Source organism: Macaca thibetana, chromosome 4 (genome assembly GCF_024542745.1).
Source record: "Macaca thibetana thibetana isolate TM-01 chromosome 4, ASM2454274v1, whole genome shotgun sequence".
Lineage (NCBI taxonomy): Eukaryota > Metazoa > Chordata > Mammalia > Primates > Cercopithecidae > Macaca > Macaca thibetana.
In genome coordinates, this window is record NC_065581.1 from 118,219,249 (window position 1) to 118,241,868 (window position 22,620).

General features: G+C 39.4%; 1 protein-coding gene across 4 annotated transcripts in view; it reads right to left on the minus strand.

Moving 5' to 3' along the window:
* GRM1 (glutamate metabotropic receptor 1) overlaps positions 1-22,620 on the minus strand; it is a 421,079-nt gene that overhangs the window by 78,796 nt on the left and 319,663 nt on the right. For all 4 annotated transcript variants that reach the window (XM_050787344.1, XM_050787343.1, XM_050787342.1 and 1 more), the window contains 2 exons: positions 10,958-11,204; positions 5,727-5,895 (listed from right to left, as the gene is read on the minus strand). In XM_050787344.1, the coding sequence (XP_050643301.1) occupies positions 5,727-5,895; positions 10,958-11,204 (416 nt within the window). The remainder of the gene's footprint in view (positions 1-5,726; positions 5,896-10,957; positions 11,205-22,620) is intronic.

The following is a 22,620-nucleotide window of genomic DNA, read 5'->3' on the forward strand; positions in this document are numbered from 1 at the left end:
TTTCTGTATAAAGCAACAGGAAGAACTGATTACACATAGTAGAAATATATTAATAGTACACCCACACATATGTGTACATACATACACATACATAGACACATATACACAGATTTTATATTAAGTTCTAGAGTATCACTTTCACCTCATCACATTCCTTTTCTTATTATTAGGAAAAGTAGGGTTGTACTAATTGCTTGACTATCGTGGTAAAGAATGGGAGAATGGGTATGCTTCCAGATAAACAGCATTTTTTACCCAGTAATGTGGAAGCTAGGCTAACTAAGCAACTGTAAATATAGAGAGCTCTTTGAATAGCAGAAAAATGTACAGAGGAAGAGGGAAATGATGTTAAGATAAGGGAGCTAAGGAAGAATCTTAGGTTGCTGATGATGACAAATGCTCTGGAATCTGAGACTCTAATCCCAGTCTCTGCAGAGGCTTGAAGAGACATGACCGAACACAACTTGGCTACTTTTTAATCAATGGCCTATGTTGAAAGGTGTCAATCTGAAAATTAATATGAGTAATTTTATTTTTTTAAAGAAGGATATTATTAGAAATTATAAGTTTTCTCCACTGGCGATTTCTCTCAAGTAGCTGTATCTACTAACAGGAAAAGGCAGACACGAACTCCTGTAGCAGCATTATTTAATAATGCTCACGGCACAAACCTAGGCATATTTAACGTTCCAATTCCAGCCAAATATAAATGGTTTCTTAGTGGACCTCTCTTACTTCCATCCATTTTTAAGGGTATGTTAGGTCGTAACGAGAATGATCATGTTCCCTTTGCTTTGATTCTCAGTGAATCTGCTCTTTGGCCTCTTTGCTCATCCGTGGGAAAAATCAGTCATATAAGAAGCTAAAATTGAGCAAGGAGCATGCTAGAGGTTTAAATTAAGCAGGCTTCTTTTGTTAGGGCTACATTTCGAATGCCTTTTAAAATGAACATTTTATTTCTCTGGTAGATAATTCCAAGAAATCAGATGAAATGTCTTATCTCGTAAATGAAAACAGTTAATTCTGAAGTCTATAATGTGTAAGATATGTGTGAGTGGACTTTGTTATATATAAATAAGGTGCCACTTTACAACAGCAGGGCATGTGTAAATGAGGAGAAACATTTATGATGTATGCCATATTGACCTAGTATCTCCAGAATTCTGTCATGATTGGCTGGGTGATGATAGGAAGAGGTGAGATTATCTCTAGTCTCTTACCTCAACCTCCCAACCCAAAACCAACATCTTGGAGAAAAGAATTCAAATATAAACTTAAGAGAAAAAGAAAGCAGAAGAGAGCAGGGAGAGGAGAGAGGGGGAGAAAGAACAGGAGGCCAGTGAAATCAATCTTCAGTATCCTTGCCCTCACTTCCCTGTCAATGTCTCAGTCTCTATTAACTCTGCCAGCCTCCTTCACAAATATTGCTTCCTGAATTCTGGATTCTGTTCCCTCAGAATTTTAAAAGTGGCTCTTTACTTATGATTTTATTGTGAGCTATTGAAAAAAATAAGGCTTAGAAATTGAAATATGCATTTGTAGGAAATGTGCCAGTTCATATAATGAAAGATAGTTGAACAACATGTGTCCGTGGGATGATAACAGCTTTGAGTTGGCTCCAAGCCCAGCTTTGGCAATTTCTAGCTGAGAGCTTAGGGGCAAGTGACTCAATCCCTCTGGGTCTCAGATTCCCTCGTCTATAAAATGGGGGGTTGATAATACCTGCTTTCAAAGGGTCGTTTTAAGGAGTAATTGAAATGATGTCTGTAAAGCATCTATTGTACTTGCTTAAGAACATACTTGACCAATGTTAGTCCCTGATCTTGATTACCTCTCTTCTCCTTTCCAGCACTTTCTTTTCCTTTACCTTTCCTCCCCTTTCTGCCCCTTTCCTGTCCTTCACTACAGCAAGGAAAACAGCAGTGGGTTCTGTATGTGAGATCAACACACACACCAGGTACCTGATGTTTGCCTGCACAACACTGTTCAGATTTTATCTGTCGCCGCATACTCTCTTTGGTTGCACTTGTGTCTTGGGCCCTTGGCTATCAACACTCGGAGAGTTCTAGACATTGCTGTTATGTCTGCTACTGCAGTCTCGACACTGCTCCTTCATCTCTGTCATCTCTAGTTGTCTCTCCCTCCCTTTGAGTAGGCTCTGGGTTCCAGAACTGTCCCTGCTGGACTCACCGTAGCAGGACCCAGGCCAGACCATAGGAGACCCACCTAGGCTCTCACTCCTCATATTGCTTCCAGAATCTGAAGAAGCGCTGTGTTACAGGGCCTGGGCTCTGGCTTCCTCAGCAGCTGCCTGAAGGGATCTGGTGATGTAACTTCCTGTGAGCATAACCTTTGGCCACACAAAGTAGAAAAGAGGATGAAGTGAACACATTCATTCCTCTCCCATCCTTCCTCCAATAGTCTGAATAGCCTATCCAGTGACCTCTTGAGGCAATGTGATTAGTTATGTGCAGTGAAGCAATCTCCTCCTCAATAACGTGTCACCTTGTTTTGTTTTGCTTTCCCCCATCCTTCCATATCTCACTTCCCTTTCTCCCTCATTCTTGTTTCTCTAGGATTGAATCTTCCATTAATGTATTAGCAATTAAGCCTTGCATAGTTAGTAGAGTTCAAGGGAACCTGAGCGAAGATACTTGTGAACTACATTTTCCAGGATCTCTTGCCAGTTGTCTTCTGGATGGATTTGGTAAAGTAAGAGGAACTAATAGGAGGCAAAAGAGAAGGAGAAGAGAAAAGCCAGGGTGCCCTCACTCTCCCACTTCAGAGACAGCTCAGAGGTAGTAGCTACAAGGTTTCCCTGGGTCTTTCTAGCTCTGGAGTGGGAGTAGACACTGCTGTTGGTCACCTCTGAGTTGCCTCAGTACCCCTTTTTACTTTGGTAACCATTTTCTTCTGTTAAATTTCCCCTAGTAAACCATCTGGTGTGGGCTCTTTATTTCCTGACAGGACACTAAGGTTACACACAACAATAAAAAGTATTATTTTATTTACCTGTGTTTGTGGTATGACTGAAATTATTTCTTCCTCCACAAGATATTGTATTTATAAGATACATTTGTAATTCTAAAAATCAATAACACAAGAAAACTGGGTTTTTGACAAATTCAAAGGAAATGATCATAAGAAAGTTCTATGGGTTATCAGAAAAGACATCAAATTATTATTTTAGCCGTTTAAATGGCATTTGATATTTAAAACAAATAACCCTTTCCTAAAGGCTGTATTTCCCAGTTAATACAAATGTATGTCCTACAATCACCTTGTAAGCTGCCTGTTTCTCTTATATCTTGACAGTGGCTACTGATCTGGCTGTATGCATCCTGGGCCTGGTAGGTGGCAAATTAGTGATGTTAGAATGTGCATAGTATTATTTGGTAAATGGGACTCAAATTTTATTTGTTTCCATACCTCCCAAGGTGCTTGTGAGAAACAAAACAGACATCCCCCATTACCTCCACTCCATGTTGGTATTGAGAACACGCACATTTTCTTTCTGCAATATTTACAATTTTCTAATATTGGCCCCCAGGTGCTTTGCATTTATAGTGAATGTTCTGTAATGGCTCAGCAACAACTTCTGGGATTTCCTTCGATAATACGCATGGGCATAGTGTAAACACGATGGTAGAAATACTTCAGGGTCTAGGTGCAGGGACATATGCGGACAGGCTTGCCGCTGAATTGGGGAAAACAAAGGCCTCTCCTCTGGAAGGTGTAAAGGGGAGCACACGTGGTATGTGAGCACCCATTCACGGCCACCTGGCAGTCAGAGTAACAGTAAGGAATTTTCACAATTCCTTCCTTTCAAGTGATCTTGAAAGGACGGCAAATCCTTGCAACAATTTGTTTTTTCCTCGCCAGGTTTTATTTTTTCCATATAACCTGCAAAACTGAACTTTGTAGTTCCAAAAACTCTTTCCCAGTCATTGTCTGCACAATAACATCAGTACTATACCCAAACTGGAGAGACAGCCTGAGCCAACATGTGGCATCCTTTGGGTGGCAGAAGTGCATGTGCTCAGGGCTTCTGTCCTCTCCCCACCTATGACTTCAGTCCACAGATATCCTATTTTTTCCCACTATCTAGAAAAGATGATGCAACCAGAATGCCTTGGTCTGGCATCTCATGATAACAGGCAAGGAGAAATTTGTGGCCTCTGGATTTCAGAGAACATACCTTATATCATCAGCAGCCTCATGTGGAAATATTCCACCTAGACAGGAATCAGCCCATACATACTACTTTTACACATTCTTAGACTACTGAAATACTTCTGCACTGCTTGGAAGCTAGCAGTGTCTCCATATCTCCTGAATCCCCCACATGACCCCAGCCATGTAGGACACATTGGCCAAATCTTCCCGTAATCCACCAATTCAAAGGTTTACCATAGCCATGGCATGAGGCCTCCAATACCATGTCACAGCATGAGAATGGAGTCTATACTGATTGACTGGTTGTCATAACAACTATTAAATAATTTAATATAACTTCTGCAGAGAAGGCACAAGATACTTAAAACTAGGATGATTCATCTCAGAAGTTTGTTTCTTTGTCCAAGTGACTAGAGTGACTGAGAATTTGAGTCTACCAGGATAGCTCTTCTCAGCTACCAAAAGATGTTACAGGTTGCAGACCCTGCATTTTCTTTAGTCAGTTGAGATAAGGCATGTCCAGCCTCTGTCTAAACTTAGCATTATATGACGAGATTCTCGCCCTGGGGACCCTTCCGTGAACTTATCAGAGAATCTCTCCTGCATGCGTGGTTTTGCAGCTCCCAAGCAACGAATGGCATGGCGGCAAGTCAGCATGGCGGGAGCCAGAGCCTCATGCCTGATTTACCCCAGCTCCAGCTGTGCTGTGAGACATTTACGTGACAGCCTGTCTGTGTCTCAAGATGAATCACAGAAAATTAGGGATGCGAAAGACCTATTAGGTCTTCTAATCCATATCCTGCCATTCACAATCCCTCCCCTATGCTCTATTTCCTAGTGCATCACCCAGTTTGGTTTTAAATAGCCTGGGATACGGAGAGTGTTGCCTCCATGCTTTCTCCATCAAGAAGCCTCTTTAGCACACCCAACTGAGGATTTGATGCTTGATTATTGTCATTTTCTATATATAGTGATGTCATAGTTATTCACTTGCCCCACTCCACCCTCCAAATAGCTCCTGAAAATAGTGAGAAAGTGGGGACACTCTCTTGTATTGAAAAAAAAAATGCCAGTCTCAGAAGAAACAAAGGACTTGGTAGAGAAACAGAAAATGATAACCAGTCTGTGTTACCTTATTTCAACTTCTGATATTTTAGTTATTTGCTTATTTAGCATTGTTCAGCTTCTGCTTTCTTTAACAATAGCTAGAACTATGACTAAGCACTATTATTGGCTTTGGTTTTCACATTTACTTCTGTTTTTGATTTTTAAAATTTGATTACTCATCCGTTTCCTGACTAGATTGTATCGAAGATTCCAGCCCATCATTGTGATTCAAGTAAAAACTATGCAAATATTATAAGAGTTTACCCACTCTGTTTCCTAATCTTTGTCTTTTCAGTTTTACCGAAACTCAAGAGCCAAAACTGTAAGTGTGGCACACCCTTTCTTGACAGTCATGTTTTTAAAATTGTCTGTGTTGTTCTTTACTAATGTCCAGGCAGCCGACCACCTCACAGATAGCATGCAAGAATGCATTTGTGGCTTACCTTAATCTGGCCTTTTAAGCAAGGCTCACTGCACACAGACCGCACCATTCCACTCTTGTTCATCTGGATTTTGTAATCATCAATGTTCAGCACTCCTTCATGCCAGGTTCCAACGTGAACATAGTCATAGCGATTAGCTTCAGTGTACTGCAGATTCATGATATCATACCTACAAAGAGCACAACGTGCATGTCTTATAGAATATAGACATAATGTAGAAAACAAAGGAAGTTGGGAAGTAGATAATAATGGAAATAAGAAAACAGCTAGAATCATCTTACATCAGCTACTGCCAATATTTTAGTTTATTTCTTATGTTTCTTCTGATTATCCCAAATATGTATATTCCATTCTTCAATCTCTGTGTATCATCCATATTCACTAAAATATAAATTACTCTTGTACTTTTCTCTCTGCTTATCCTCCAAAAAATAATGTTATGTTTGCTAAGTTGATCATGTCCTTCAAATTATTGTTTACTAAGTTATTCTTTGAGTAAGTATCAATAAGAACATTAATTTTTTATTTGATTACTTTAACCCAAATTTCTTTTTCACATTCAATTGTCATTTTCATTACACTGTATTAAAAGGGGTGAGTTTTATCAAGTCTGGAACCTTTTTTAAGGTGCTAAGAGAGCAAGAAATCTGAGAAAGGGATCTTTAATTAATAAGGATGTTGAGGATTTAATGTCTTGTGCACTGACATTTAAACTAATCTCTTCCCTGATTAGGATAAATATTTTTGAAACCAAATAACTGGTATCAGTTATTGCAGTTATTTGAAATTCCGGAACACTACACAATGGCAAAACCGACACTTAGAACTCTTCACTATAGTAATCATTTCACTATATACATACAGTATATCAAAACATCATGTTATACAGCACACACCATATATATATATGATATAGGACATTCTCCGATACAATCTAAAGAACACAAGATCTAACATCGGAATGTACAAGCTGGTCTCTTTTCTAACATTTTAACAGTAGATTATACTACTTAGGAATGCCACTAAACTCTTTAAGCCTCATGTGATTCTTGTGGAGATTTATTAAGATAGGCATGTAAAAAACTACTTTATAATCTGGATAAATGCGTATGTCCTATGATCGAAATGCTTATGTTCACCCCCTTCCATTCATATGCTGAAAATCCTAACCCCCAAGGTGATGGTATTAGGAGGAGGGGCCTTCAGGAGGTGATTAGGCCATGAGGACAAAGTCCTCATGAATGAGATTAGTAAAAGCAGCCTTAAAAAGCTTTCTTGCCCCTTCCACCACACAAGGAAACAATTAGAAGGCGCCATCTGCGAACCAGAGAGCAGGCCCTCACTAGACACCAAATCTGTTGGTGCCTTGTTCTTGGACTTTCCAGCCTCCAGGACTGTGAGCAATAAATTTCTGTTATTTGTGAACCATGCAGTTTATGATATTTTGCTATAGCATCCCAAATGAAGAAAGACAATCTATAAGGCAATAGCATGATTTCATTCCTATTTCTATTACTATTAATGTCCTAAAATACTCTGGTTATTTTCATTACTACATGAATACTAGAGAACAACTTTGTACTGGCATAATCATTTATGTCTCAGTCATGGGAACTCCAGCATTCTTACATCTCCTTTCCATGTTGCTGTTCACTCTATAATTAATGCTGCAGTTTCCCAAAGCTGCATGCTTGGTTGCTCCTTACTAGTTTTGCAAAGTGGGTTTCTTTTCTGCAGTACCTATGCAAAGTGCTCATCCTCCTGGAGTAGAAGATGAGTCATGAACTCTTGCTCTTTGTGCTTGACTGAAGGAAATGGCAATTAATCAACACATACTCTTCTTCATCAGCTCTCTTCATCCCTCTCCCATCTCACACACCCCTGCCTAATCCCTCCTGCAATTATTTCTCTCTAAACTGACTCATGCTTACAATCCCTCGCAGCCTACCACTCCAGGAGGCTACAGCCAATCAAACTAAGTTGGCATCTGAAACCCATTGGCTGTATCTAGCCTAGACTTGTATTATTATTATTAGTAGTAGTAGTAGTAGTATTTTATCTAAACAAGGAATGTCAGTTGATTGTCTCTTCTGCCTGTTCTTAATGTGCAAATGCATTCTGTCACCCACAGGGTAGCTAATGGCTTCTCCACCTCCAGATTCTTGCAATTTCTACAAATAGTTGTCCCCTAAAAGAAAAGGGTACTCTGGGAAAGTAAAGAAAGCTCTCCTTTGCCAGGTAAACGAAATGCACTTAGAATGAGAAGAGAGAATGGTACACCCAGAGCACATTATTCATCTCTTTGCTGTGCGGACTTTTGACTAATAGAGAGTTATTATCCCTCAGTTGCTAGACGTACCAGAAAGTTCTTTAGAGTATCTTTCTGAGTGATAGCCAAGTGAGAATTAACTGTGGGCTGCTGGCTCACACTCATCCTGTTGATCAATGACACTAATCTACACCTCTGATATCTTTCCATTTTAAATTCATTAGAGCTATGGAACCTGTTGTACTGTTGTGAGTGCTTGATGTGAGTAATTTCCATTTTCATTTCCAGGAATTTTTGTGTTTTATTTCAGATTACATTATTACAGCTTCTCACATACTCACAAAGAAGGCTTCGCTACAATGCTGACTCTAGAATGTCTTTTTCCTTTAAATCGGTTTCCAAAGACTTTATTTTAGCTTCCTCATTTGCTTTTTCATAACAGAAATCAGTTCACACTTCATTAGCATTTCGAAACAAAAAAAAATTCACAATATTTTGGTATAAAACACATTTTTTAAAAAAAGTCCTAAAAGCTGGGAAAAAATCTATTGAAAAATATCAAGGAAAAATTACTGACTTCGTTTTAAAAAGCCTTCCTCATACTGCGTGTATTACTGAACACCACCTTTTCTTTTGACCCCAGGGTTCCTTCCAGGCATGTTGGTCTTTATTTTGGAATTTTTTATGCTATAAATTACATATTCACAACATCCTCTCAATGCATTCAGTTTACGTTGTGTGATGATTAACTGAAGTAATTATAAGCGGGACCAAAAGCATGAGCACTAGTATGACAGGAGGAGGACGTACAGGGAGATTTTCGAAACAGAAATTGAAAACGGATTATGCTAACCAATTGCAAGCAAAAGGATATGATCCCTAAGAAAAGACCCAGGGGAAAGCTTAAGTAAGATCTGAATATTTAATTAAAGACGGAGAAGAAACAAGCTAAAATTATGCACCTACATTTTAGATAACTTGTAAAGAGAGAGGAGTAAACTTGAATTTATGAAGTATCAAAAATGCATCTGGCCTTGTGCTAGGCACATTGTATGCTATCTTTGGGAATCATTGAAGGAAGGTTTACATTCTAATTCTGACCCCTTATTGAGCCTAGTGTCCAGTGGAACACAGGATGAAAGAGGGTTTACAGAGGCAGGTAGTCAATGTTCTGAATCTCAGACCCACTTGTTGCTCCTGGTACCACTTCCTCGAAGCTTTTCACATGCCCAATTCCTGAATCATTCCATCTACCCCACTTGCATTCCAGTCAAAATCTGTTCCCACCTAACTAGCAGCTTGGAAGAAATCTGATAAATTGATCATTTTAATTGCTGACAATGACTGATATCATTTATCCTTCCTAGAGCTGTCAGATTTTAACAGGGAGAATCCAGTTAGGTCTCACAAGGTACTCCGTAAGTGCAGGACTTCAAGCTGACAATAAAGAGATACATGGAGGCTTATTTAGGGTCAAACAGTCCCTTACAGTACTTCTGAAATGACATTAAGAAGGTTGCCAAGGTCGGGCATAGTGGCTTACACATGTAATCCCAGCACTTTGGGAGGCCAAGGTAGATGGATCACTTGAGGTCAGAAGTTCAAGATCGGCCTGGCCAACATGGTGAAACCCCATCTCTACTAAAAATACAAAACAATTAACCAGGCATGGTAGCACACACCTGTAGTCATAGCTACTTGGGAGGCTGAGGTAGGGGAATCACTTGAACCCCGGGGGTCAGAAATTGCAGTGAGCCGAGACTGCGCCACTGCACTCCAGCCTGGGCAACAGAGTGAGACTCTTTCTCAAAACACAAAAAGAAGATTGCCAACCATGTTGCTAATTTTAGGATCTGCTAAAAGGCAGCGTGATGTTGCCTGATTAGAAGCCTCAGAGTGAGAGCACTTGCCTCCACAGCTTGCAATCTGTGGACATTAGGTGAGTTCCTTAGTTTCTCTGATACCCAGTTTTATTATCTGTAAAAGAAAGACAATGATCCACCTACAGCAATGAAGATTACATGATTCGATGTTCCACTTGAACACAGCATATGCTTTTCTAAAAAGCTCTAAGTCTGGGACATCATACACTGAAAGGTGACAGGGCCTATAAGGCCCTGGGCTTGCTGAGTGGCAGCCAAGCTGAGGGCCTTTTTCCTTCCTCCTGAAGGTGTTAATTCTTCTGCCATTCTGATTATGCCTTTCCTAGGAAATTGCGTATGAATGAACACAACTATTCTTGATACTAACAAAATTTCCTATGTACCAATTATGCTTGAGCAACTGGTAGTATCAAAACAAGTATTGCAGAGCAGACTGTATGTAAAATGGCTTGGAGAGGATTTTGTGCATATACCTTGGTTTACTTTTCATCTGCTTTTTGTTTGATTAATTCTTTAAAAGTCATAGGGACTCGATTCCAAAAAGAAAGTTGTTTCCTTTCTTGCTCCACGAGATATGTTAGCAGAAACATAAGTTAGCCTGAGGGGAAGGGAGACACATGCAGGACCTAGTTCTCTTTGCATACTGAGCTCTTTAACCAGGTGTAATAGTCAAAATATTTCATAACCAGAATGGTATATAGTTAATCAATCAGAAAGACGCTGGCCCGGTACTGGCAAGGTCTGAGAGGTTTCTGTTGGCCAAGTGTACTTTTTTTAGTTTCCTGGGCTTGCAGGGAGGTCCCAAGCATTCTGGAAAAAGGGTTAAGTGATAGCTGAGTAAGGGGGTGGCACCAGTAGAATACTGGGTATCGGGTGTTGAAAAAGAAGTATTTTAATATTTTAAAAAGTAGTGTGGTCTTTGGTAATTTCATCTGATATTATCCCTGGACTTTTTGCTACCTAGTTGTATCTATCCTCATGACACCCAGAAACCATGGAACCAGATGAAGCCATAGTTGCCATCTGTCTGGCACAGGAAGGCTCACAAGGTTATTTAGATTCATTACTGAAAAGATTACCTTCCAGGAGCATCTCCTTTCTCATCAAACCACACTTCCTCTCCAGATACGCCGATGAATGAGGACTTGATGAGGAAGTCCAGGAGCTTGCTGCCGTCGATGGGCTTCATGGCATCGCAGAGGCCCACGTGGCCAGGGCAGAGGGCATGGTGCATGTTCTGCAGCCCATGTGCCATGGCATAGATGGCATTGATGACAAACCCCATCTTACTGTCCTGGACATAGTTTTCTTCTAAGCTTTCATTGCCTGTAACAATAAAAATACATCACTACCAAGGTCACAATAATAAAGACTAGGCTTCTAGGTTTAATTCTCAAATGCTTTTAGGGGTTCTCAGAGGAAGGGAATGAGCAATGACACTGGCAGAAGCCAAGCCCACCTGTGCAAGCTTTGTACTTGTGGCTAGCTCTAGTGGATTCCACCTGCAAATAGTTTATTCAGTTTTATTCTCTCTATTCAATAATGGTTTTGTGAGATATAAAACAAATTCCAGAGGGGTGAAAATAAAGGACTTTCAAATATTGTAAAGAAATCCTGAAGGAGTAACGGAAATAACTCTTATTCCCCCTTTGTTTACAGGAATTTATATTAAAAATCTCCTATATCATGGTATTAAAAAAACATTTTTTATTCCTTTATGACAATCCACAGTTTACAGAAATTCAGTTTATGCATTATCTAAACCATGGTATTTTCTTTTGGTGATTCCACTATTTTTTTTCATTTCCAGGGCCACAAAACTCCAGAGTTAGAATTGGTCAGTATGAATCTCTTCTTATAAATGGTTGATGGGGCAGAAATATTTAAATCAGATTTGCTAATTATTGGAAACTCAGGTAAAATATTTCTTGATGAAAGAGTCACACTATACATTAATTTTAGCCTTTAGATTTTACCTGTGAATTTCAAAAAGCCTGCAATCAATTCTACCTATGTCACAGGTGATCAAAAATCCCCTACTGCCAAGCAGATTCACAAGAATGGTGTTGTATTAGATATAAGCTCCATATTGGAAGTCTAGACTTCAGGACACATATATGGATGAGAAATTTGGGGACCAACTGGGTTTGCTGAAATAAAGATAACAGGTTAGGAAAACAAAAAATATATTTGGGAAACATCACTGGCATAATTCAGAGACTTTAGTTGGTTCCTGAAATTTGCTTCTCTCTGCAGTGAACTTTTCCTCCCTCATTTGACTGACAGTGGGGGGTCGATGTGATGTGTGCTTGAAGTACTAGAAAGTGGGGAGGTCAGCAATTTAGCTGCATATGGGGTTGAGAACAACATGGGGCTCCTCACACTCCCTGCTGGCTGCCCTCTTTGTTGCAACCTAAATAGGTCACTGGACACTAAGGTTCCCAGGCTAAGACTAGCAGAGGAATATTTAGGAAGTTAGACAGTTTGAATCTTTAGAAGAAACGGTAAAGAGTTTTGACTTTGATGTCGAACTTGGGATGAAAATGGACATTTTTAAAGAGTTCTATTTAAAGGCCTATCTATTTAGATGTAGTCAAAAGCTTGAAAAAGATTTACTTATATCTACCCTGAGAGTGAGATATAAAATACCCAGGCTAGGTTAAAGGGGAAGAAGATTAGATTTTAATCCATTTTTGAGCTTTTCATGATAGGACATTGTTAAAAGTGTAATTTGCTAAAGCAATATTTTCCTGATTGGAAGGAAATTTTCCAAGTGGAAATGAGGAGTCAGAAAGACAGGAAGGGCATTTTAAAATCAAACCACACAAAATAAGTATAAAAAGTTATATAAGAAAGAAAGCAAAGATCCTCCTTCCAAAAATTGCAGAGTCATTTAAACAGAGTAGCTTATGTCTGTCACCCAGAACCCACGGCCCTTTTTGTTGGTTTTCTTTCTCTCCCTCTCCAACTTACTGGGACTATAAAAGAGGTAAATTTGTGCCATCTGCCTGGTAACTCTTAAGCAAGCCCTTATAGGCTCGTCCAGAAGACCAAATGCTAAATATTAAAGCTACTAGAATCAGAGAAATTGCCAAGAGTTAAAGAAAAAAAGGAAAAAAGAAAGAAAGGCAAAAACTGAGTGGCAAAATAACCTTCAAGACAGCAGTCCCTTAAAGGGTCCTGGTCAATACTAAAACCATCATCCAAAGTGGAGTCATTACAGCCAACACCAGGATCAAACTGTAGAAAAATATCAGAAGAAACACACAACGTTCTTTACCAAATGAAAACTCATCTGTTAGGGACAAGACTTATGGACACTGAGTTTGCTCTTCCTGTTTTTTATAACTACTATTTAAGATTTATTTTACAGCCTGTAATCCCAGCACTTTGGGAGGCCGAGACGGGCGGATCACGAGGTCAGGAGATCGAGACCATCCTGGCTAACACGGTGAAACCCCGTCTCTACTAAAAAGTACAAAAAACTAGCTGGGTGAAGTGGCGGGCGCCTGTAGTCCCAGCTACTCGGGAGGCTGAGGCAGGAGAATGGTGTAAACCCGGGAGGCGGAGCTTGCAGTGAGCGGAGATTGTGCCACTGCACTCCAGCCTGGGCGACAGAGCGAGACTCCGTCTCAAAAAAAAAAAAAAAAAAGATTTATTTTACATAGATAAAAAATTATGTTGGTGTCTCCAGTACAAATTTCTTAAGCCAGTGCCAGTGGTTGTCTAGTGGATACTTCATTCATCAGCACTGAGACAGGAACTGTTCCTGTATATCTGTGAGACCAGCGTTTTCCTTTTGATCCTCATTTAGGGTGATCATATAACTTATGACTTGGGTCATTTTTTAGAGTGAAAGTTAGTGTTGACAATAATTATTTTGAGAACACAGGTGTAAAGGCAAACCAGGCAAATTGTGTCATCTCTCTTAAGCCAGGTGCCTTCTGTGTCTTATCTTCTGAGGTTATTATGGGTAAGATTAATGTACAAATATGTATGTATAGACACACATAAACATAAGTACATAGATGTATACATATGTGTATACAAACAATAGTCAGTAGAATGTTATTATTTTTTAACTAATTTCACACTTATCTAATTTTTAAAAGATTTGTTTGACAAATATTTATTCATACCTATGCTATATCTGGCACTGCTTTTGTCAATGGGGTATTATGTAGACAAAACATACAGGAATACCTGATGTCACAGGACTTAAATTCTTGTAAAACGCTACAGAAAATGTTTTTAAATTAACACGACTAAGAAAAATATGTAATAATTACAATCAAATCAGTGTTACATAAAAACATAAAAGAGAACAGGAAAGAAAAAGTGGGTATGTTGAGACAGTATCATGTTGATCGGTTACAGTCGACCTCACCAAAAAGAGGACCATTGAGTGAATAATGGAAGAAGAATAGGGAGTGAATCAGGCAAATATCTGGGCAAGAGCATTTAAAGTAAAGGCAATAGCTTCATGTCTACAATAATAATAACACGGCCGGGCACGGTGGCTCACGCCTGTAATCCCAGCACTTTGGGAGGCTGAGGCGGGTGGATCACAAGGTCAGGAGATCGAGACCATCCTGGCTAATGCAGTGAAACCCCGTCTCTACTAAAAGCACACACACAAAAAGAAAAGAAAATAGAAAAGAAAAAAGAAAAGAAAGAAAAGAAAAGAAGAAAAGAAAAGAAAAAAATTCGCCAGGCGTGGTGGCAGGTGCCTGTAGTCCCAGCTACTCCGGAAGCTGGGGCAGGAGAATGGCGTAAACCCAAGAGGCGGAGCTTGCAGTGAGCTGAGATCTGAGATCGCGCCACCACACTCCAGCCTGGGCGACAGAGCGAGCCTCCGTAGTAATAATAATAATAATAATAATAATAATAGCTACCACTTCTTAAGTGTTTGTTATATACAATACTTAATAAATGAGCTATAATGCTTACCATAATCCTGCCAACTAAACATTAGTCTCACTATTTTACAGGTGAGGAAAGCATGTGGTATAATTTGGATCCAAATGCCTCCTCAGTCCTTGTTCTTCCTGTCACACTTAGTGGCAACGCAGGGGCAGGTATAGAAATCTACAGAGGAGACACTTTTCTGGTGACAGAGGACAGGGCATCCTTCAGTGCCCTGGCATCATTGTCAAGCCTGGTTTAGGACTTCTTTCTGGATCATTCCAGATGTGCACAGCTCTCTCTCTGACTGCAAGTACTGGCACCCAATCTACCAATAGCAAACGATGACAAAGAAGCCCATTCTGTCAGCGCCATATAGAGAGGAGGGGAGCTAGATACATGCTTCCGCGGAATATTTGCAATGTAATAGCTCACACCCCTTTCCAAAATAGACACAAAGTTTGTGTGTTTGTGTCCATCTGAAGTGAGTACCTGTGCTCTCTTACTCTGCCAGTTCCCTGGCTCTGTACACCCAAGGGGGTCCTACTGTCAGGAAGAACTCTCTTCAGCTACTACCTCAGTCTCAGCCCTGCTGGCTCCAAGTCTAATAAACTAGCATGCAGAGACATGTGACATAAAGTTGGAAAGTCATGTGGCTTTTACAGGGCCATTTCCTTTACCACAGCAACCGTCCAGATAATGTTGTAAGGGTCTGTTATTGAACAAACAAAATCTACTATAGGATGCCCTGTCCTCTAAAGATCCTATATTTTCATGGCTAGTGAATAGAGAATTGTAAACCAATAACATTGTCACTTGGTGGGAAGGTGAAAACACTTTGGTTTCCTGGGGTTTAGTGCCTTTTCATAACACTTGTCTCAGAGTTATTAGTGAGAAGGAGATTTTATGAATCATTTTCTGTGGTACGTTAACTATTTGGACCACTAGGATTCATTAAACCATTACTTTTTGTAATATGTTAAATGGAACCAAATAATTGCAGTTGGCTCTGTTTATTTACTTTCAAAAGAATACCTGCCTAACTGCTTCACAGCGGGTTATGAAAATAACTGCCTTGGTTCTAAATAGTAATCGTGTTCTTATTGTGAAAGCTCAACAAAGACTATAAACTGCTACCTGAGTGCAGCAGCACACAGGCTCTCCATGGGGACAGGAACAGAAAAGGTAGCCTCTGAAAACAGGACATTTATGGTGACTGGGAGAAGGGTCAGCAACTCTATCTGCTGTCATTTAGGATGGTTTTTCAGCAGAGTGGTGAGGCAGAAAGAACTCTGGACGAGGCACATGAGCAGCTGGGATTAGATACAGTTCTGCTATAGCATATCAACAATGTATTTCTGACTGAGCGCCGCGGCTCACGCCTGTAATCGCAACAGTTTGGGAGGCCAAGATGGGTGGATCACCCGAGGTCAGCAGTTCAACACCAGACTGGCCAACATGGTGAATCCCCACCTCTACTAAAACTACAAAAAATCAGCCAGGCATGGTGGCAGGCACCTGCAATCCCACCTACCCGAGAGGCTGAGGCAGAATTGCTTGAACCCATGAGGCAGAGGTTGCAGTGAGACAAGACTGTGGCACTGCACTCCAGCCTGGGCATCAAGAGAGGAGCTCCCTCTCCAAACAAAAAACAAAAAAACAAAACAAAAACAAAATAATGTATTTCCAAAAAGCCATGAAGGTTGGACAAGGGTCTTGACCTCCTTAGGCCTCAGTTTCCTAATATATAAAATAATAAAATAATGAAGGGGTCATATTTTTCTGTGGAACAGAAATGGATAACATAAATGGATGAGATTATCTTCCTGAAGATCTCTTCCCCCTCTAAAGTTTTATAGTTTGTTCCTCCAATTCCACATTTATTGGTACTTAGCAAAGCCATTCACACCACTGTGTGAAATAGGTTCTATTATCACCATTTCGCAAAAGGGAAGACTAAAGGGCAAAGCTAAGTCTGGGTGGGGAGGGACACCCTCCTTTCCCTTCACAAAGGGAAACAGACTATCGCCTTTGTAAACAGACTCACATTAATTTCTGAGCCTCTCTTACCTACTAGGAAGAGAGAAGTGTTTCTACTTATTGGTGGATTAGAAAAAAACAAAAACAAATAGAGGGTATGTTCAGCTCAGTCTTTCCTCTTATTTGGAACCAGGCAGTTGACTCGAAGATTCGGATTGGCTCTTCATCCTTCGGTAAATGTGGACTGTAGTTGTCCAGCCGTATCAGTGACTGGACAGGTTAATCTATCTAGTTTGGGGATCAAGTACTCAAAAGTCTATTGTGGGCACATATCAAAACCATGTCCCCGATCCAGTTTTGTCTTTAGTTTATCAGTTAGTTTTGTTTTTCATTGAAGTATAAATCACATATAGTAAAGGGCAGAAATCTTTACAGGTCAAAAAGCTTTTTACATATGTACACATTCATGTAACTGCTGCCCAGGTCATGGTATGGAGCATTTCTAGAAGAAAGTGTTCATTTATTTAGTTTTCTTAATTTATCCCAGCAATTTTTTCATTTATTTTTCAGTGTGTAGGCTCTATGTGTTTGATTTTTCTGATGCTACTATAATTGGCATACTTTTATTTTTTAATTGTTTGTTGCTAGTATACAGGAATACTGTTGATATTTGCATACTAACTTTGAATCCTGCAAGCTGCTAAATGTACTTATTAATTCTAATTTTTTATAAATTTCTTTGAATGTTCTATGTACACTCACAAGTCTATTCCTAGGTCTACTTCTTATTCGGATCTAAATTTGGGAAGGAAATACATTGACTGGCCCACTAACATCTCAGAGGTCCTGAGTTCAAGGTCACAGACTTAGTTAGCAAGGACAGATGAGGAATTCGTATGGAGGCACTCCCTGTTAGGTAGCACTGTGCACGCATGCAGCAGCCCTACCCAACTAGTGGAGCAGTCCCATTACAGACAGCAGGACATTCGTTAGCAAAAATCATTAGCTTAATTAATGTTTGTTCTGAGTTCTTAGTAATATTGTGCCCGTTTGAATGTTCAGAATTAAGAAATATTGAAAGAATGTTTAGCTCAATAAAGTACCTTTGTTGATGCCTGTTTGATTTCGTTAATGCAACCCCATCACTATGCACGTAGGTCCAGTGGTACCTTTCCAAATCTAAATTATTGGCATTAACTTCAAATTAAAGAACAGACACCACAAGCATGATTCTATCTCCTCGTAAAGCAAGGAAGCATTTGGGGAAACAATGGTAAACGTGACTCCCCCTGGAGAAAATACTCTTCTGATTTTTCGACATTTGTAGCTCTCCACTGCTTAGTTTTGCCTGACAGAATTATATATTCAATGCTTAATTTGATACAATCTCAATTCAGATCAAAATAGAAAGGGCTGTAATTATTTTATATTGTTAAAATATCGAGCAAAGAAAATGAAGTTCATATTCCTTTAAATTGCCTGATTCTTAGATTTACTGAAAGAAGATTAATCAGGTCATTTTTTAAATGATGACCTCAAAGGGATAAAGTGCCCTCAATTTTGTTTGAAGGCCTGGCTGCTAAAATTTCTTTATGCTCTTCCAGAGAGAATTTGAGATAAGATTCAGAACTGTCTAGCCTTGCCTGTGCCCAAGTCTAGGACCTGGGAATTGTTTCTTCTGACACTATATTTTACTCTTTCCTTAAAGGGTTATCTTTGATCACATCATAGGAAAATATAACAAATCCATTATTTTCTATTCAGTTTATTAAAATGTAAATTAACTTCTATGTAGGATAGAAGAGAAGAAAGAAAAGCTCATTTAATCAAGCACATGTTATCATCACTGTTATTATTAGTTGAATTTCTATTGCTTAACCCCACCTGGGCTTTACATGTGCAAACAATACAGACACTTTTATAAATGCATCCTTCCAATCTATTGTTAAAACAGAAATTTCTCATGTGCGTGACACATAAACAGCAGGCTCTTTGCAAATTGACAACAATGTATGGTAGATCTTGAATCTCTGAAAATACAATTGCATTTAGCTGATTCATATTTCAAAAAATTATGGTGTATCTGGAAAACAAATAAGGGCAATCACAAGGGTGTTAAAGTGATGCCAAGGGTCAGTAACAGTTGAATTGTGGGGTTCTTTGTTTCTTTAAGAGAGAAAACAAGGGCTGCTTGCTGTGTACCTTCGCTGTTATTATTGATCTGGCTCAAAACAGTGTTGTGGAGTTATAAACCACTCCCCCTGAAGTAACTAATCTTTGCAGGCCTGCAGGAGGCATTTGGCAGGTAATCATAGAGACAGAGTATGCTACAGAGAGCTGACTGCTTTAGCCAGTGTGGGAAGTTAGACTGTTGTAAGAATCCATCAGGAACCAATTCCTTACTCAACAACCTGCTGGGTCAGAATCCTTGCCGAGCCTATTCCTCTTGGCCTCTCCCACACTCTAAGAAGGCAGATCCATGCTGATAGTACCACCTCTACTTATTTATGGGTGACAGGAAGGATGCTTTCCTTTAGATATGTAAGGAAGCTTCAAAGTTTATGCTATTATGGACAAGCAATGGTATGTCCTTTCTGAGTATCTCTATTTTCATGCTGCAGTGATTTAGGCTGAGCTAATAACACAAAGGGAATAATACAGAGTGAAATACAAGAGCTGTTGTAAAAACTCTACTTATTTCTGGCCTGTTTCATTCTAACGTAACATCTTCTGGTAACCAATACAAGGTCTTGCTTATTACAAAAACAAAACCATAAATGTTATATGGCATTAACATTATAAATCCACTTTTATGCTTGACTCCTGATGAACGCAACAAAATACCTATAACTTGACAAAATGTTGCACTTAAAAAGTCTATTTTAGGACATATTACAGAGTATCTTTCAGCCATTTTCCTGAAATTAATATGCCAAGTAGATGAAATGGAAGCATGGAACAGAAGCTGCCATGTTCTGAACAGACTTTGTGATTTAAATATAGACCATAAGGTTTACTACTGTATCAGCAACACATGGGAATAAGATATACTGTAGATTTTTGGCTGGGCTTGGGGGCTTATGCCTGTAATCGCAGCACTTTGGGAGGCCGAGGTGGGTGGATCACCTGAGGTCAGGAGTTTGAGACCAGCCTGACCAACAAGGAGAAACTCTGTCTCTACTAAAAATACAAAATTTGCTGGGCATGGTGGTGCATGCCTGTAATCCCAGCTACTAGGGAGGCTGAGGCAGGAGAATCACTTGAACCTGGGAGGTGGAGGTTGTGGTGAGTCGATATCATGACATTGCACTTCAGCCTGGGCAACAAGAGTAAAACTCCATCACAAAAAAAAAAAAAAAAAAAAAAAAAAAGAAAAAAAGATACACTGTGGATTTTTGTTTAAGGTTCATTTCTTCAGGGCACTATTAGTTGGTACTTTATGTAGACTTATCAACCCAGTTAAATGATGACACTCTGTCCCAGTGTTTTAATTGTGAAGATTTCTTGAATGTTACCTTTTATGTGGTGTCTCCCAATAGCATCTCTTCAAAGAGTCAAATTTAGAATTCCTAAGGACCTAATAAAAACTCATGGCTAGTGAAACTTTAGTCAATATCTATCCCAGAATTTAGGAAGATTAATGTTGTCAAGAGCACACAGGCAAGGAGGTCGCAGTAACATCTGTTGATAAAACAAATGTAGGGTCCAGACTTCATGCAAATCTATTTGGATATGTCAGCCACTCTGCTCAGGTTGTAAAGGGCATATTTACAGAAACAAGAATGACAAATACAGATTCTACAATAAAAAGGATCACCTTGAGAGGTCACAGTCTGAGCAAAATCTATTAAAATTACACTCAGGAATGAAGTATCAGCACTGCACTATAGATAGTAAAGTTGTCTCTCATGGGGTATGTGTTAATAATTTTCAAATAGCTACACATACATATACGAAGACTGAACAGCAGGTGTTAGAAGCCAGCATTTTATCACTGTTGGGTTGGGAGGTTACAAATAAGCAAAAGGAGAAAGCTAGAATAAACCATGTGGTACAGAAAAAGGGTTGTTGCAAACATCAGCATGAATTTAAATTTTGTTTGGTATATAAACTGATAAACTTATACAGAAATGATTACAGATACATGTTTACATGTGGTCTGGCATACATATATTACCTAGTTCTTTTCACGGAATCAACAACACTCCGATAGCAGTAAGCACACCCAATGCCCAGATCTTGGTTTCTAATACAATTCTTCAATAAAAGGGATCAGGACTTTTTGGAGAAAAAAAATCATGTGTGGTGCAGGTGAAGGAAATATACAAGATAAGTCTAGAGCACTTTGTAGGGCCAGAAAGTGAAGAAGTGCTCAAAAAACAAAACAATGGAGGCCAGGCACCATGGCTCATGCCTGTAATTCCAGCACTTTGGGAGGCTGAGGTGGGCAGATCACTTGAGGTCAGGAGTTTGAGACCAGCCTGGCCAACATGGTGAAACTCTGTCTCTACTAAAAGTACAAAAAATAGCCAGAAATCACTTGAATCTGGGAGGGAGGCAGAGGATGCAGTGAGCCGAGATTGTGCCACTGCACTCCAGCCTGGGCAACAGAGAAAGACTCCATCTCAAATAATAATAATAATAATAACAATAAATAAAAACAACAACAATAACAATTTTAAAAATGGAGATATGTCAAAGGGACACAAGAGCCAACTGAAAGACTGCCAACCATCAGAGCCAGAAAAAATCGAGTAACAAAATAAAAAGGATGATAGCGGATTATAATCCAGTGTATAAAATAAATACCCATGCTGATATAAATAAATGATTAAGTAAAAAACAAATGAGAGGCCGGGCGCGGTGGCTCAAACCTGTAATTCCAGCACTTTGGGAGGCCGAGACGGGCGGATCACGAGGTCAGGAAATCGAGACCATCCTGGCTAACACGGTGAAACCCCGTCTCTACTAAAAAAATACAAAAAATTAGCCGGGCGTAGTGGCGGGCACCTGAAGTCCCAGCTACTCGGGAGGCTGAGGCAGGAGAATGGCGTAAACCCGGGAGGCGGAGCTTGCAGCGAGCTGAGATCCGGCCACTGCACTCCAGTCTGGGTGGCAGAGCGAGACTCCGTCTCAAAAAAAAAAAAAAAAAAAAAAAAAAAAAAGAGAGAGAGAGAGAAGAGACAAATCGGTACAGGAGAATTTCAAATAATTTATGTAGATACTCTGTTCTCAACAAGTTGAAACATAAGTCCCCATTCTTTAAGTGGGTCGTACACTGAGTGACTAGCATTCAAAGAGCATAGCATTTTTTTTTTTTTTTAAATAGGCATAAAAAGTAAGTTTATGGTAAGTCTGGTAAACACCACCTTAGCCGAGTGATCAGTGTTAACATCATCAGTGATAAATTGATCATATATACTTGAGAATGTCACTTTATCTTTTGGCCTTCCTCTCCCTAATCCCAACTGAACTATGAGAAATAAGCTAGCCAAAGTCAAACTTAGGGACATTCTGCAAAATACCTCACCAGTACCTCTACAAACTCTCAAAGATATCAAAAATAAGGAAAGGTTGAGGACTGTCACAGCCCAGGGAAGCCTAAGGAAACAAGGAAAATAAATGAAATGTGATGTCCTGGATAGAATTCTGGGAGAGAAAAAGGAAAAAAAAAAAAAAAAAAAAGATGAAATCTGAAAAAAATAGAGTTTAGTTAATAATAATGCATTAATTTTGGTTCATTAACTATGACAAATGTTATGTGGCAATATAGGATATTAATAATAGGGAAAGCTAGATGTGGGATATAAAACAACTCTGTGCTATCTTGGCAAATTTTCTTTAACAGTATTCTAAA